Source organism: Pseudopipra pipra, chromosome 14, assembly GCF_036250125.1.
Source record: "Pseudopipra pipra isolate bDixPip1 chromosome 14, bDixPip1.hap1, whole genome shotgun sequence".
Taxonomy (NCBI): Eukaryota; Metazoa; Chordata; class Aves; order Passeriformes; family Pipridae; genus Pseudopipra; species Pseudopipra pipra.
Window position 1 is genome coordinate 12583810 of NC_087562.1, and position 14402 is coordinate 12598211.

Sequence of the window (14402 nt, forward strand, 5' to 3'; positions counted from 1 at the left end):
TGGGGTTTCATTCTGGAGGTCCTTGTTCCATTCTGTGGTTGTTGGTCAGTGTGTTTGCTCTTACATTAATTAGATATTAGACCCCAGTGAAATCTGTACAATTCCACGTTGCAGATGTGCAATACTTTCCAAAACAACGTGGTGATTCTTAATGTTTCTTTCTGTTTCCTTGGGTTATTCAAGGAGAAAAAGCACCATGTCAGTATTATTTTCCATCCCTAAGCACAATGTGCATCTCCTAAGGCTACATAGCTCTACTGAGGGACTCCATAGAAGTTAAGCAGCATCAGTATCTTCATGTTACTAGAACCTGAGAGGTCTACAGACAGCAACACCAAATGTATCCTTGTTTCGATATTAACTCTTGTTATAATTTAGATTTTTATTTTATCTGCTGTTATTCTTTATTGAGTCTTTTCTCTGTCAAAGATTGGTGCTTAGTATTTCACAGCTGGTCAAAACCACTTGGTTTCTTGGTGACTGGATGTGTATTTTTGGTACATGATGCAGAATCAGTTATTGATGACAGTCACCAAGGTTTCTGTCTGCTGATTCTTTGGAATTGAGCTGCTTAAGAACTGCTCAAGTGAGAAATTTAGTTTCTCAGCAGCTTTTGACTCTTTTTAAGAAACTTTGCAAAAAATGGCATGCAGAAATGCCCCAGTGTCTTTATCTATTCACTGTGAATCACAACTATGTTGCACTAAAAGTATCCACTGTTATAACTGTTTTCTTAAGTACATGTATGATTTTGTGTCTGTATGTATAAGAAGAAACTCAGAACTGGAGATCTGATTGAAGCTTGATCATTTTCAAACAAAGTCTGAATGTTCTTACTTCTCACCTAATACATACAGCCGACCCATTTACCAACTGGTACTTGCTGGAAGAGGATGCACAAGTGATAAGGAACAAGAAATGGATGATGGTATCAAGATGCTTGAAGTGATGGTAGAGGGATCAGAAGTTTATTGACAATTATACTGAGGAGGCTTAGGGACATTTTGTCAGTCCAAAGTGTCAGTGTTTGAACTATTTATCGCTTCAAAGTTTTCTTATGATTACTTAAGGTGCTAATCCATGTGTGACAAATATACACTCAGCTAGGTAAGGAAATTGCCAGTTCTGTTCCATTAACAATCACTGGCCAAAGGAACAATGTTCCTGTAGGTTAAAACAACAATTAAGGGGCCTTAACACGTCAAGGTGGGGAGAGAGGGGATACTGGCAGCAGACATTTTTCACACATTACTAAGCTGCTTCAATGCATAAATTAACTCTTAGTTCAGTTACATCGGTTGAGTGTGTTGTGCATGTGCATGACTGGTCTGTGTGAACCAAAATCCGGCCCTGTTGATTTATGAGAAAGGGTAAGAGAGGTTGAAATTAGTAAGCAAAGCCAAACAGTACATTTTCAGCAAAGAATATCAAACAGACTCTCAGACAGCTCCTCAGTTAAAGATGTTGGTTGTTAGACCTGAGGTCTTTGCATGGCAGTAGATTGTTCATTACATAATTTTTTTTGTGCCCTGATCACTTGAGCTGTGTTTTGCTACTTTTGTAACTGGACTTTTTTTCAGTGGGAGAACACGTTTCACTGTGATCATATTAAATAACAAGCATACTTTATTGTAGTATAATTAGTAAGTATGGGGACATGAAATATTGTTAGAGAGTTATAGATAACTTTAATGTGAGTGTATATAGAATAATAATAATGCACATTTTTGCCCTTAATATGAAAATGTTTTTGACATATAGTAGGATGTGGAGAGGGCATCTTATAGTAAACAAAGTGTGGTACAGTATGATCATGTGTCTACCAGTATTTTTGGCAGTCTGAATTATAGAAAGAATGTAGCAAGACAAGGCTTTTGGTAAGTCTTGAGTGTAATGAAGGGTAAGCTGGAAATATAACTTTTTCATGTCAGTAAATGGTACTCTAAAATTGGCCAGTTCCTTAAGATCTTTTTGATGAGTGGAGTTTACAGAAATAATTTGAAGAAAAAAAAATTCTGAAATCTAATATATGTGATAATGGAGAAATAAAAGCTGTAATGGTGCATTTAGAATATATTTTTTATTACTCTAGGTTCATTTCTGACATAACTTGTTTTAGTGAGCCACTTGAATGATCTTGGTAGCTATGAAGTTTTAATAGCTAACACTTGGAAAGCCTTGTAGTTTAAACAAATGTTAACTTCAAAATCACATTCCTTCCTTAAGAAACTATCCCAATTTTATTTTATTAAAAAAGAAACCAAAAAACACAACATGTGAGAGACTATTAGGAGGTAAAGTTGTGGAAGTTCCTGTAAAGTGGTGACTTTTTTCTAGGTGGGGTTTTACTATTGTGCCACAAAATTTTTGCTATATATTTAATCTTCCTCCTTTATAAAGCTGTTGAGCTCTCACTTCAGAGCACTAGTCCTTTGCTTCATGCAGGACTTGAAAGAAATCCATGTTTTATTATAGTTGATTAAAAGAAAAAAGAATGAAAGTGAAACACAGACTCTAATGTTCATTCTTATCTGGGGAAACAAGCTAATAGAAAGGAGAGAATTTTGGAAAACCTAAGGTCTGTATCTGTACTTCTGTTTCAGATCTTTCTTTCATGACAATAAGCATTCTCAGAGTACCTTTCTATACCTGATAACCTTTTGGAAAACAAAAGACTGTTGGGAAAAACAGTACTGGAGATGGAGATGATAATTTCTTATGCTTTGAATAGAGGCCCTTTGTTTTTTAGGATCTACCCCAGAAATTTCTGCAAACACATTGAATTGCGTTGAAAACAAAAAGAAAAAAATTGAAGTTTTACTAGTTTTGGTCCCAGGTCAGTATTTCTCAAAAGTGTAAAAACTGCAGCAGGGAGTTAGCAAAACTTTTTAAGATGAAAAAATAGCCAATGTTTTAAGAACTTCTGATGAAAGGAGTTGAGGCAGAGGAGCTGTTTTAGGCTGGGAGTGAAGATGATGTTCCAGAGCTGCTGTGCCTTCCTTTTGCAGCCTCACCTCCAGCAGTGTGTTGTTCCCTCCTGTAGCCCCAGTGAGATTATTTGTCAGATCTAGACATGAGACAGGTAAAATTCAGCCTGGATAAAATGTTCAGCTTTCTTTTAGCTCTCTTTGCTGAAAGGTTGCTGAGGGTGGAGGGGAGTAAAAATGAAGAACATTTTCAATCTAACTTTATGGAAATAATACAGAAATCATTGATGTGATGAAATTAAGGGAAAATTAGGTGGAACTTTAGGTCACTGTGACATGAGTCAGAAAATCCAGTTATTTTGCAAGGAAGAGTGTATATGATTATATAGAATTTTTTTACTGGTTGTGCTGTTTTCTCTGCATAAATATCTAAAAATAGTAAGTTACAACACAGATATTTTGGGTTTGTTTGAATTGCCTTCTTTCATGTATCCTTTATATAGCATGATTCATCTTTTGCTTTATTCTACATAGTGCTGATTGTAAGGTGTAAATAAGTAATCGGTGACTGAAAAAAAAGTTACTTGCATCCCCTCTGAGGTTGGGAATATGTCTGTTAGAAGTTTCAAAAGACCATCTTTTCTGGAAAAAAAAATCATTTTTAGGGAATAATGAAATGGACTTTTCCAGAATAGTGAGATACAGTCGTATTTTTTGGAAGGCTATTTTGAATATAATATTTATTTTAACTGCTTATCAGACTGCATTCTTATTGTATAGCTAAGAACTAACATCTTTAAATGTTTCATAGCCACTGCTGTATCTGTCCATGTCTTGGTCTTTTGTGACTGACTTTTTACACCTATATGAGATGCTGCTCCAGGCCCAGAGATATTACTTGGTATAGTGAAGCTGACATTTTCCCAAAATTCTGGAGAAATGCAGGGCAGCAAACTGGGTTATCTTTTTAGAGGTGACTGCTACTTGCATGGACTTAAGTCTCCCTTGTGTTAACAACAGCAGTTTCTTCAATGAATCCTTCACTGGGTTTTATGCCAAATTCTGGGGGAGGAAAAACCACACTTTTGCTTAATGTTTTCAGTGTTTTTATGTGTTAGAAATTGTTGTGACATTGCAGCCTTGAATTTGTTGTCAGAACTAATTTCATTAATGTTTGTGTGATTTCAATAAATTTAGGTTTTGTATTATATTGTTTCACCCAAGGCATAGATCCATAAATTGGAAAATAGGTATTGTCTTTTGACTTGTTTGATGAGGAAACTAAGTGAGAATTTTATGTTGGAAACACTAAAGTCTTCTTAAGCCTTTATAGCTTAGGTATTGAACTTCTGTCTTACAATTAAGAGAGAAATGAAAGCTTTTGAGAATGGTATTGACACTCTGCAGGGAAAAATGTCAGCTGCAAAAGTTTTTACATTGTCATGCTTCTTGGTCAGAAAATGTCATTAAGTCCCATCTTTTCCTTATGCCACTTAATTTTAAAATAACAAACCATGTATCTGTAATGTAACTGCATTTTGGCCTGTGACTTTGATGTGTCTGAGCTGTGTTTCTGTTACTTCTACTCTGTAACATACAATGTGTCACTTCTATTGCCGTGAAAAAACTTTGGAAAAAAAATTTATAGTGATTGAGACATTCCAATTATTAATATTCCACTTGATGAATTTCACAATCAATCATCTCATTAATAGGCCTGTCTATGACTAATAAATGAGCAGAGTCTGTCAAGATCTTCAAGAAGTTCATTGCATGCTCTAAAATTGGGCATTAGTGCTTTTGATCTTCATTGCAGTTATCAGTTAGGTATAATAGCTCGAGTAATACTCATAGCAGCCTACAAAATTTGTAGAGGTTCACTCCTCTTTGAAGGCCAGAGTTAACAAAGTTTCTGAAGCAGTGCACGATGCATGATGACATTATAGGGATGGTGCACATAAGATGGTTTTTCATGTATTGGCATCACTAATGTATATATAAAAATAACATTGTTTTTTGAAGTGTAAGAAACATGATCATGATACCTGAATAAACTGCTACACTGGTAATAATTTTTTAAAATTTAAAAATCAGATTTAGAAAAATTGTTTTCAAGATGCCTGATACCTTCAAGTAAAGGCAATTTTTAAACTTTTATTTAGGGGTTTATGTGTTTGAAGAGCCAATAAACAGTGCTTATGTAACAGTACTTAGATTTACACATCAGCCAGCTGGTATAGCCAGATCTTCAGGTTTTCTTTTTTCTTTTTTTTTTTTTTTCTTTTTACTTTTTGGAGGTATTTGTGAGCAGCTTGATGTTTTTGACATCTGTGTGACAGCTTCTTGCATAAGAGATGAGCAGCATGTTATACCACCCAGCTGTGTGTATTAGTCTGCACATCAAGCTGAAGAGCGGCACTTAGCCAGATCTGACAATCAAATGTGAACTAGTACTACCTATACACAGGAGTGCATTTTAATGTTGTGTGCTTTTTGCCAAGAGGCTGGTACTTGACAAAGAAATTGTCAGAATCTCTCTTCTTCCCACCTTTTTTTTTTCCCCTTCCCACAGATGTGAGTCCGTGTTGAAATATATTTTTTTTCCCCTGCAGTTTAATGTGGTTGATCTTACAGGTAATAAAGCCAATCTAATGTTTTCAGCGATTCCATGTAATAAAATTCTGGCAAGCTGTTAGTGATAGACAAGTGTAACTGTTTTAGGATATGCAGCAAATCAGCATGTCATTCTCTGCCAACTTAATCCAATGGCTTCATGGCCATAACATGCCAGCAACCTGTCCCCAAAGAAAACTGGGGACGTAGAGAAATTACAGTGCCAGTTCAGAAATGTCAGTGCTGTTCTTGGGCTCGTTAAGAGTCAGTGCTCAGCACATTGTGAGCGTGGAGATGAGTAAGTGAGAGACACCTGCTCTTACTGTAGTTGTACTGATCTGTAAACCTCCAAAACCTGTACACTTCCTCATGATTTTAAACCTCTGTCATCTTCCTTAATGCTTAAATTTGAATAAATGGAATTAATTGTCACAGAATGCACAGTTATACTCTTAATAGTTCAGCTTTCCTTGTTTTTGTGTTTGCTGTAAGCCAGGAGTTAGTTACTACATGCAATATTGTTTTCTTCCTTTTTTAAATAAGATTGCCAGAATAGAGAGGATTGTTTTAACTTATTTATGCAACCCAAAATGATGATGAAGAGGGAAATTAAGAAGAAAAAGGATTTTTTTATTTATCAGTTAATTCTCTTGTCTATGGAATACTCCATTTGCAGTAACATTTAGGTGATGAAATATGTAGTTTCCATATAACTTGGTTTCATTAAAGCGTTTGCAATACCTTTTTTATCTTATTCTGTGTTTCCCTTTGTATTACACCCTTACCATTCTTGTAAAAACTGTATTCCATTTCCATCTGGTCTTGCTCTTACAACAAATAAGTAAGAAATTCATGTCCAGTTATAAAGTAGGCACAGTTTTGAAGAACGTTAGACTGACATGGATTTTGATCAGTGTAATAAGGACTGATTATCTAAACAAAAATTTAGGAGTAAAAGTTCTCACGTGCTGAGAAACTACCTAACTTGAATTGCTGCTTTGTAAGTAGAGAAGTTCCACTGATTTTTTTTTTTTATCCATTTTTCCTTATTTAATTTTCCAGAATTGATGGTAACGAAAAATAATTGCACCAGTTTTTGTCATTTTAATGCAACTAATTTTATACTTCTCTGTTTATATCTTGGGTTTTGTCTAATTTTTTGTTTCAATTTTACCCCTCCAAAACAGAAAAAAAGGCTTCTTGAAGAACTTGGAGAGAACAGACTTCCATATATGACTCCAGCCGATGATGATTTCCATCAGTTGGTAATGTATTTCTTCTAACTTGTTTTAAACTAAAATGACTTTTTGGACCGAACAACAAATAAATCTTTCTTCAAAGACACACTGTGAAATCTGATATGAAAAAAGGTGTCCTGATGGCTGATAATGGACTTCCAGGTGGTGTGAAATAAGATCTCTAGAACTGAGATATTCATGAATGAGAACTTGGTGAACTTAGTTTATTTTTAGGGGTGTGCCCTGAGTTCCAGGTAACGTGTAACAATCAGAGTTTCTCATGCTTTGTTGAAATAAAACACATCTCATCATTCCTTTAATTTTTTTTTATCTGAGCTGTGAAAAGACCTGTTCTTTATAGCTTGTGTTTGGCAAAAGAGGGAGAATATTAACATAGAAATTCAGATTTGATACCTTAATTTTACTTTCAAACAATAAGTAACCATTGAGACATTGCTTAAAAAACAAACTGTGGAAACAGGAATACCTCAAATGAAACCAAAGTAGGATCAGGCCCAGTAGACACAGGAGTAGTAAACCAAATGAGTGTGTGGAAAAATATGATGAATTAATAGAATTTTCTGCATCTGTCTTGCATCTTTCTATATCAGCTATAAAACACAGGGTAGGTTCAATCAGATCAAATTGGATCACTGTAAGACAAAAAGTATAAGAAATAATCTCGTAGTTTGAACAGCTACAGCAAGCATGCTTACATTACAGGTGTGTTATCTGTCTTCTATATATTGATATATGGCTCAAAGATGTAGAAGTGTGGAAGAGCTGGAAAAATTTATAAGAGCTAAACAGATAGATTTTATTATTTTTTTTTTATTTACGAAAAACCCAAACACATTCTTTTTAGTCTTAAACTAAAGTTCATGAAGAAATTCTTCCCCCTTTTAAGACACAGGGAGCTGATTTTTCTCCTTCCTTGTCCTGTTACATCCCCTCCTGTTCTCTTTTTCTGTCTCTGTTACTGGCAAGAGCTGCTTTGCCCTGCATCTTTTTCTTTTCCTATCTTTGTAAATCCACATTCTCATGGAGCTGATGTGAAAAGAGAAGGTGGAGCCAAGATTGCCCAGGTGGCATCTCATTTGCTCAGTATCAGTAACCCATAAATATAGAAGACAGTGGGAACAAGATAAGCAGTGAAATCAGACCTGTTCAAGCCTTAATAAAGTTTAGATACACTCTTTCTGCAAATATAGAATTATAGTTTTTATGTAGTATATGTGTGCATGCTGGGTATTTTTAAGTGTACATGATAATCTTAAGCATCACAAGCACCTTCTAAATTCTGTGGTGGTTATGAAATGTTACTTGAATCACAGCTGTAGAAATTACAAATTCCATGACGCTTAAATGCACTACAGATGGGAGGAAAAGAGGGGTGAGAGCTTGAAGACAACAAATTGCAAAGTAAAATATCACATACACTTTAGTTTTACAGTCTGTCTTTCCTGGACAGACCTGCCTTACTCCTTTAAGGATCCACCTCAGATAAAGCAGCATTCTTTGAACATGTTGGAAAGGTTAGGTAGGCTGCAAGTAGAAAAACTGCCATATCCTGTCAGATGTGGAAGCGCACAGCCTGAACAGAAGTAAGAAATTCCATCATAAGCAAAACTTCACTGACATCCTCTTTCAATGTGTCTTGCTTGATGAAGGATTTTAGAAATGGGCCCCAAGCCATAGGCTGAAAAATTGTGATGTTTAGCGCCAGTTTGGAATAAGAAAAAGGCTTTTAACAAGGTAATTCACAAATATTTGAAGTACAAACTATCATTTTATGACATATATGGTAGTTTTCTTATCGAGGGTCCTTATTGCCGATTTCTAACTTTATTGTGTCAGTTGTGTCCAGAGGGTGGATCTGTGTGTTGAGTATCACCATCAGAAGGGAAAGCATCTATATATTTAAAATCCTGTGTGTAACGTTAAATGCAGATTTGACCATCAAATGTGCTTATTTTTTTTGTCCTGTAGTTGCCAGCAATGTACCTACTTCTTTCAGAGTGAACAGTGACTTGACCTTTAATACTTGCTGTCAGAGTTACAACACAGAGGACACGTTTACTCCCCCTTCCCCATCCCCCCGAAACAACAAGGTGTCCTATGTGAACCCAGCATTCACCCTGGATCTGATCCCTTAATGTTTTCCTTATGTGGGACATAGCACAGTCACTGGTTGGAGATTTAAAGAAGACCAAACTGTTTTCATGTGATGTGTCGGAAATGTGTTTCCACTTCCTGCTTTCTTTGGAGATATCAGTGTGGTTTTTTTTCTTTTTAAGGTAGAATTCGAAGTGTACAGTGTGAAACTTCATGATAAAGTAGTTCTTAATCGTGTGATCTTAAAACAGAATCCAAAGGTAACGTGCCTCTGACTTGGCTGGCAACAAAATGTGCAAGGCATTACCTCTGCAGTTCAGAGGGGGAATACAATGTTGTTACCTTTGTAAAATCTGTGTGTTTCCTTTCTAGTGCGTGTTTTCAGGCACTTAATTGCTTTACATCATATTCTTATTTCCCTCCTTCTGTTTCTAATAGTTGTTTGTAATTTCATGGGTGCAATTCATGTCAGAAATTCAGTCTTTTTTTATCTTTGTATAAATGGTTTAAAAATACGTAGTATTAATGACTGTTTAAATATACCACAGTAGCATATGTTATGTGGTAACTGGTTAATCTGAGTATGTCCAGTGTACAGAATTATTTAAAGAAATACTGGGATACTGTTATAGAACTGTTAGTGCTCTTTCTTTTATACATGGCATTTGCATAATGAAAGAAATAATGCAGTAATAACCTTTGTATGTCACAACATATAATGTTCTGTCATTATTAAGTATGATTGTGAAAAGGTATTTATGATTCCCATCAACCTGTACCCACCCATCTTACTGCAGCCTATAAGTGTAGGTCTGAAATGTAGTTACTGATTTCAGTTGTTGTTTATAAGGATTTTTTCACTGTAGTGTTCAAAGGCTGGAGATACACAGCACTGATTGAAACAAAAGGGACAGTTCAGGACCTCTAAAGGAATAATTTTGAGCTTTTGACAAGCTCAGGTGAATTGCTTTTATCAAGTTTAGATTCAGTTCTTTGAATGAAAGCTGGGATCCAGTGTTCTGTGCTGGGGATTGTAGAGGGACCTTCAGACAGATATCTGGGACTGTTTTCAAGCTTTATATTTGAAGTTAAGGATGTAAATACAATTGTCAGAAATTATTATTATCTGTAGATACTGTTAGAGGTTTTTTCCCTCTCTCCAGGAAGATAGTTTTTGTAAACTGTAAGAATGTGTAAAGAAGGGGAGTTAGCTTCACTGTAAAAATTTCACAAGAAATGGTGACAAGGGTTACAGACAAACTAAGATTTATTATGTGTAATCATTATTTTTAAAATAGACTTCCTTTTATGTTCCTCTTTTTAGTAGAAACAAATGATTCTATAAAGCCAACTCTTCAGAGTTGTAGGATAACGGTGTGTTATGATGCAGAACTGTAACTGTTTTCATGCAGCAGAAAATGTGCATACTGACTTACTGCCTGCTTTGTGTTTTTTAAAGGCATGTTCTTTGGATTTTAAAATTAATTTCCTGAAAGGAAAGTCTTAAATGAGACTTGGAAGTAGATAGTACTAGTAAAGTAATTTTGAGTTGTACCAGAAGGAACCCACAGATGGGCTGTAGGTCAGTGTGGTGCTTTGTACTGGTGACTTTTATTTGTATTTTTTAAAGCACTTTGAATGTAAGATATTAGGTTAGTAAAAGTTTTGATAGATCAGTTTTGTGCATCCACGTGCTCTTGCCCCATTGCCTAATGCCTTCAGATTTCAGTTTACTTTAACATTTTTCCCTACACCACCATTGGTATCTGCCTTTTCCCCAGCCTAGTGACTAATTTCTGGACAGGAGATAGGTGTGGTGGAGTCCTTTGGAGCTTCACACTTGCTAATTGATACTTGATATGCTCACATTGCAGCCTTTCCCTTACTAAAGGCACTAGTTTGCATCTATTTCTTTTATTTATCTATTAATTTTAATGAAATGCATAAGAACTCTTTTTAAGAATTTATTCTCTCTAGCCTTTGTCCAGTTTGCCAAACAGTCTCAGCAGTAGTTAAAGCAGATTTACAGGCAGCCAATAAAAGGTGTGATTATGTGATACTCACTTCCTTAGAAAACCAGATTAACAAAATAAAATTATCCAAGCCTTCCTGGAGTGGGAAGCAGTATTGTGCATACAAAGCAAGACGCTGCTGATTAGCAGTGTTATACCTTGCTGGGAGTTGTTGCCTCCACACGCTGCTGGATTCTGAGCTCCAGCTGATACCAGAGCTGGTATGGTCAGAAGAGGATATGAGGCAAAAGGATATTACAGGTAGGGAGCTGGGGAGGAAAATAAGTTTGGAAATTTTGTGTTATCTAAAAGGAGAACTTTTATATAAAACAGGAGAGCTAATTGGCATGCACTGAGGAATGTGAAAACAGAAAGGACCAGTGTGTAGAGGACTGTTTTGAAGTTAGACATGCAGTGCATTTTTTTAAAATTTACATTTTCATTTTTTTACGTTTTCCCTAGGAAGTATTGATATATCAAATGGTTTGAGTTTATCACGTAGACCTCTAGAATTCTGTGCATCAGAATGAAACAAAATGGTCTTTGCAACCACTGCAAAAAGAAGAGTTGCTTTTTCACTGCTTGGTAACCTGTTGTTTGTATATGTAAAGGCAGCATTATCTACAGGTTCATCAGATGAGCTTATATGTTCTACTAATTTCTGCCAGAATCCTCTGGTTGATTGATTGATTGATTGATTGATTGATTGATTGATTGATACTCTCTGGTTACAGGCCACTGGTACATATCCACAGTGTGTGCAATATATTGATACATGGAAATAAAGTAAAAAATACTGGCATTTGTTTCTTCACTATATTCTAGACTCATGCTTGATAACTTGACAATTTAGCCTTGTCTCTTTTTCAATATATGAAATATTTTGATTCTTGTAAAAAGAATAATTGTTTTCCTATTTCTGTTGTTTGGTGTTTTTGTCTTTTTCTTCTTTAGTGGAAGACCAAATATTCCAAGCTGATTTTCAGAAAATCTGAGACAGTACCTGAAGAGCTCCATCAAATGGTACAAAAAGGCTTTCTGACCTTGCGAGAACACGATTGTTTCTTTCAAGATCTTGTAAGGATCAAAGGAAAAGACTTCCTTACTCCAGTGTCTCGTATATTAATTGGAAACCCAGGATGCACTTACAAGTACTTGAACACAAGATTGTTTACAGTTCCTTGGCCTACTGAAGGTTATGATATAAAATATTGCAGTCCTCAGATACATGATGCTTGTAAAGCATTAATCAGACTTAATGACTACTTGCATATTGAAGCAGTCAAGACATTACAAGGACAAAATTTATGTGAGACCAAAGAAATTAAAGATGCTACTGTAATAGATAGGGAGCAAAGTTCTGCTACCTCTCTTACGGAGCGAGGGTCTGTTTCAAAAGATCAAAGCAGTGTTTGTGTACCAGAGGATGACTCCATAAGCCTAAAGAACAGAACATCTTATAACCTGACTTTATTAAATTATATGGATCCACTGCAAATGCTGTACTTGAAACAAGAACCTTATTTTGGAATGGGGAACATGGCAGTGAGCTGGCACCACGACGAGAATCTGGTTGAAAGGTCGACGGTTGCTGTGTACAGTTACAGCTGTGAAGGTGGGTGATGGGAGCTGACCAGTCATATAATTATCTTAAATCCCTGAACCCCTTTTCTCTTTCCCTGTGTGTATGTGCATAAGCACACCTGCATGCCAGTCTGGGCTTGTCATGTGCTTCTGAATGCGTTGTGGTACCTTTTGTGTTTAAGCCTTATCTTTATTTTTACTAAAACCTGTACAAAATATACCTGTGTTTACTGGCTTAGCAGTTGTTCTCTAAGTAGCTTTAAAAATTGGTGTAATTAACTTCCTGACTAAGAGCCAGGAAATCAAAATCTGTCAAATTCCTTTTTCAGGTTAGTGCATGAGCATGTTTTCTGTCCTGTAAAATGTTTCACTGTAGTTGAGATCACCATTTTTATGGTGTTATTTGTCATATACAGACTTGCTTCTACTTTATACTGCTTTTACTACTCTTCTTTCTTTGGAAAGATCATTTTCAGTTGGTTTTGGATAGAAGTATTACTATATTTATTTTGAAGTTATGCATTTTGTCTAGGCATGCTGTAGTGTTAATGCATGTTTTATGGGACTTGCCAACATTTCTGTAGTTGGGAAGGGTGGACATTTTCTGTTAAAAGAACTGTTATCTGACAGGCTTTGGATTTCTTTCAATGACTCCCAGTTTTGCAGGGCATAAGATTAGAATTTAGACACTTGATTTGAATTTGCAAATGCTCCGTTATGTTTCATAACTCACAATGGATTTTTTGTTATTCCAAAAATCCTTTGATGTTTGCCTTAGAGCATGGCAAGAATTCACGTTGACTTCGGTAGGTTTTGGCTAAAGGCTTTGATGTAAAAATGATAGTTTATACTTCCATGTGCATTCTCTTATTGGTTTTGTTATTAGTTTTGAAACTATGAGTCACTTTGTTACTTAAGGTACAGCTGAAGTCATATTATTTACTTTTTCCTCGACATAAAACATCAACTGGCGTAGCAAGCTGAATAAAAGAGATTTCCTGACTATTAAAAGTGTCATTTTCTTCATAAACTTTTTTCTGCCCTGTTTGTCAAAGGCATTGGTATTTTATGCCCAGTAAATACATTGGTTTTTTCCCAGTAAGACTGTAGATAAATATTTTTGCAGTAAGATTTTAAGTTAAAGAAACTTAAACTTAATAATACTGTGTGTGAAGATTTATTGTAATATGCTTAAAAACATTTTACTTTAACATAAAATTTGCTTATGGAGGGGAAAAACGTGAGTCCCTTTAAGTCAAGAGAGCTATAAATCAACAAATATGAAAGCTGCTATGTTTATCCATAACTTGTCAGTTGATTTTGTTTCTTTTATTCAGCAAGTTAAATAGGTAAAAATTATGATGTTTTAAAACCACTGTAAATTCTGTGGAAGATTTGATTGATGGGGGTATAAAGACATATTTGATACATTTAGACTAAAAATTATTGTGATATCTATGCACAGTTAATGTTTTTGCCACATACAAGATTTTTTCATAAATATACTTACATTTAAAAGTTTGTAATTTTTTTCTGGAGGGTTTGAAAATAGACATGAAAACAAAGAAACGGAGATCTTTCCAGTGAATAAATTGATTTAGATTTACCAAAAAAAAAAAATAAAAAATTACAACTTAATTTTTTTCTGTTTTTGCTCCAATTGAAGTTTGATTATATGTGGGGTGTGTGTGGGGGGGAGAAGTCCCTTGGCAGGAGGTGGCAATATTAAAACCTCAGTGTAACTGGAGACAGTGTAAGAGATTTTTTTTGGGAAGAAAATTATTTATGGAGTCAGATCTGAACAAGATTAAATTCCATTTATGGCCCTTGAGCGTGGCTCAGGTTGGGTTCTTGAACCTGAGAGGGAGTTTGAGGTGCCTGGCGTGGCTCCTGAGCCTGGTGAAGAAATGTCC

General features: G+C 35.4%; 1 protein-coding gene across 6 annotated transcripts in view; it reads left to right on the forward strand.

The window, feature by feature from the left end:
* The window catches only part of FTO (FTO alpha-ketoglutarate dependent dioxygenase), a 236438-nt gene that overhangs the window by 32533 nt on the left and 189503 nt on the right, over positions 1 to 14402 (forward strand). For 5 of the 6 annotated variants that reach the window (XR_010434330.1, XM_064671173.1, XM_064671176.1 and 2 more), the window contains exons 2-3: positions 6728 to 6805; positions 11860 to 12520. Coding sequence is in view for 5 of the 6 variants with exons in the window: in XM_064671173.1 (XP_064527243.1) it covers positions 6728 to 6805; positions 11860 to 12520 (739 nt within the window). In the remaining variant the exon portion in view is untranslated. Of the gene's footprint in view, positions 1 to 1276; positions 1371 to 6727; positions 6806 to 11859; positions 12521 to 14402 lie in introns of those variants that run through there. The other variant, XM_064671175.1, reaches the window with a different exon arrangement.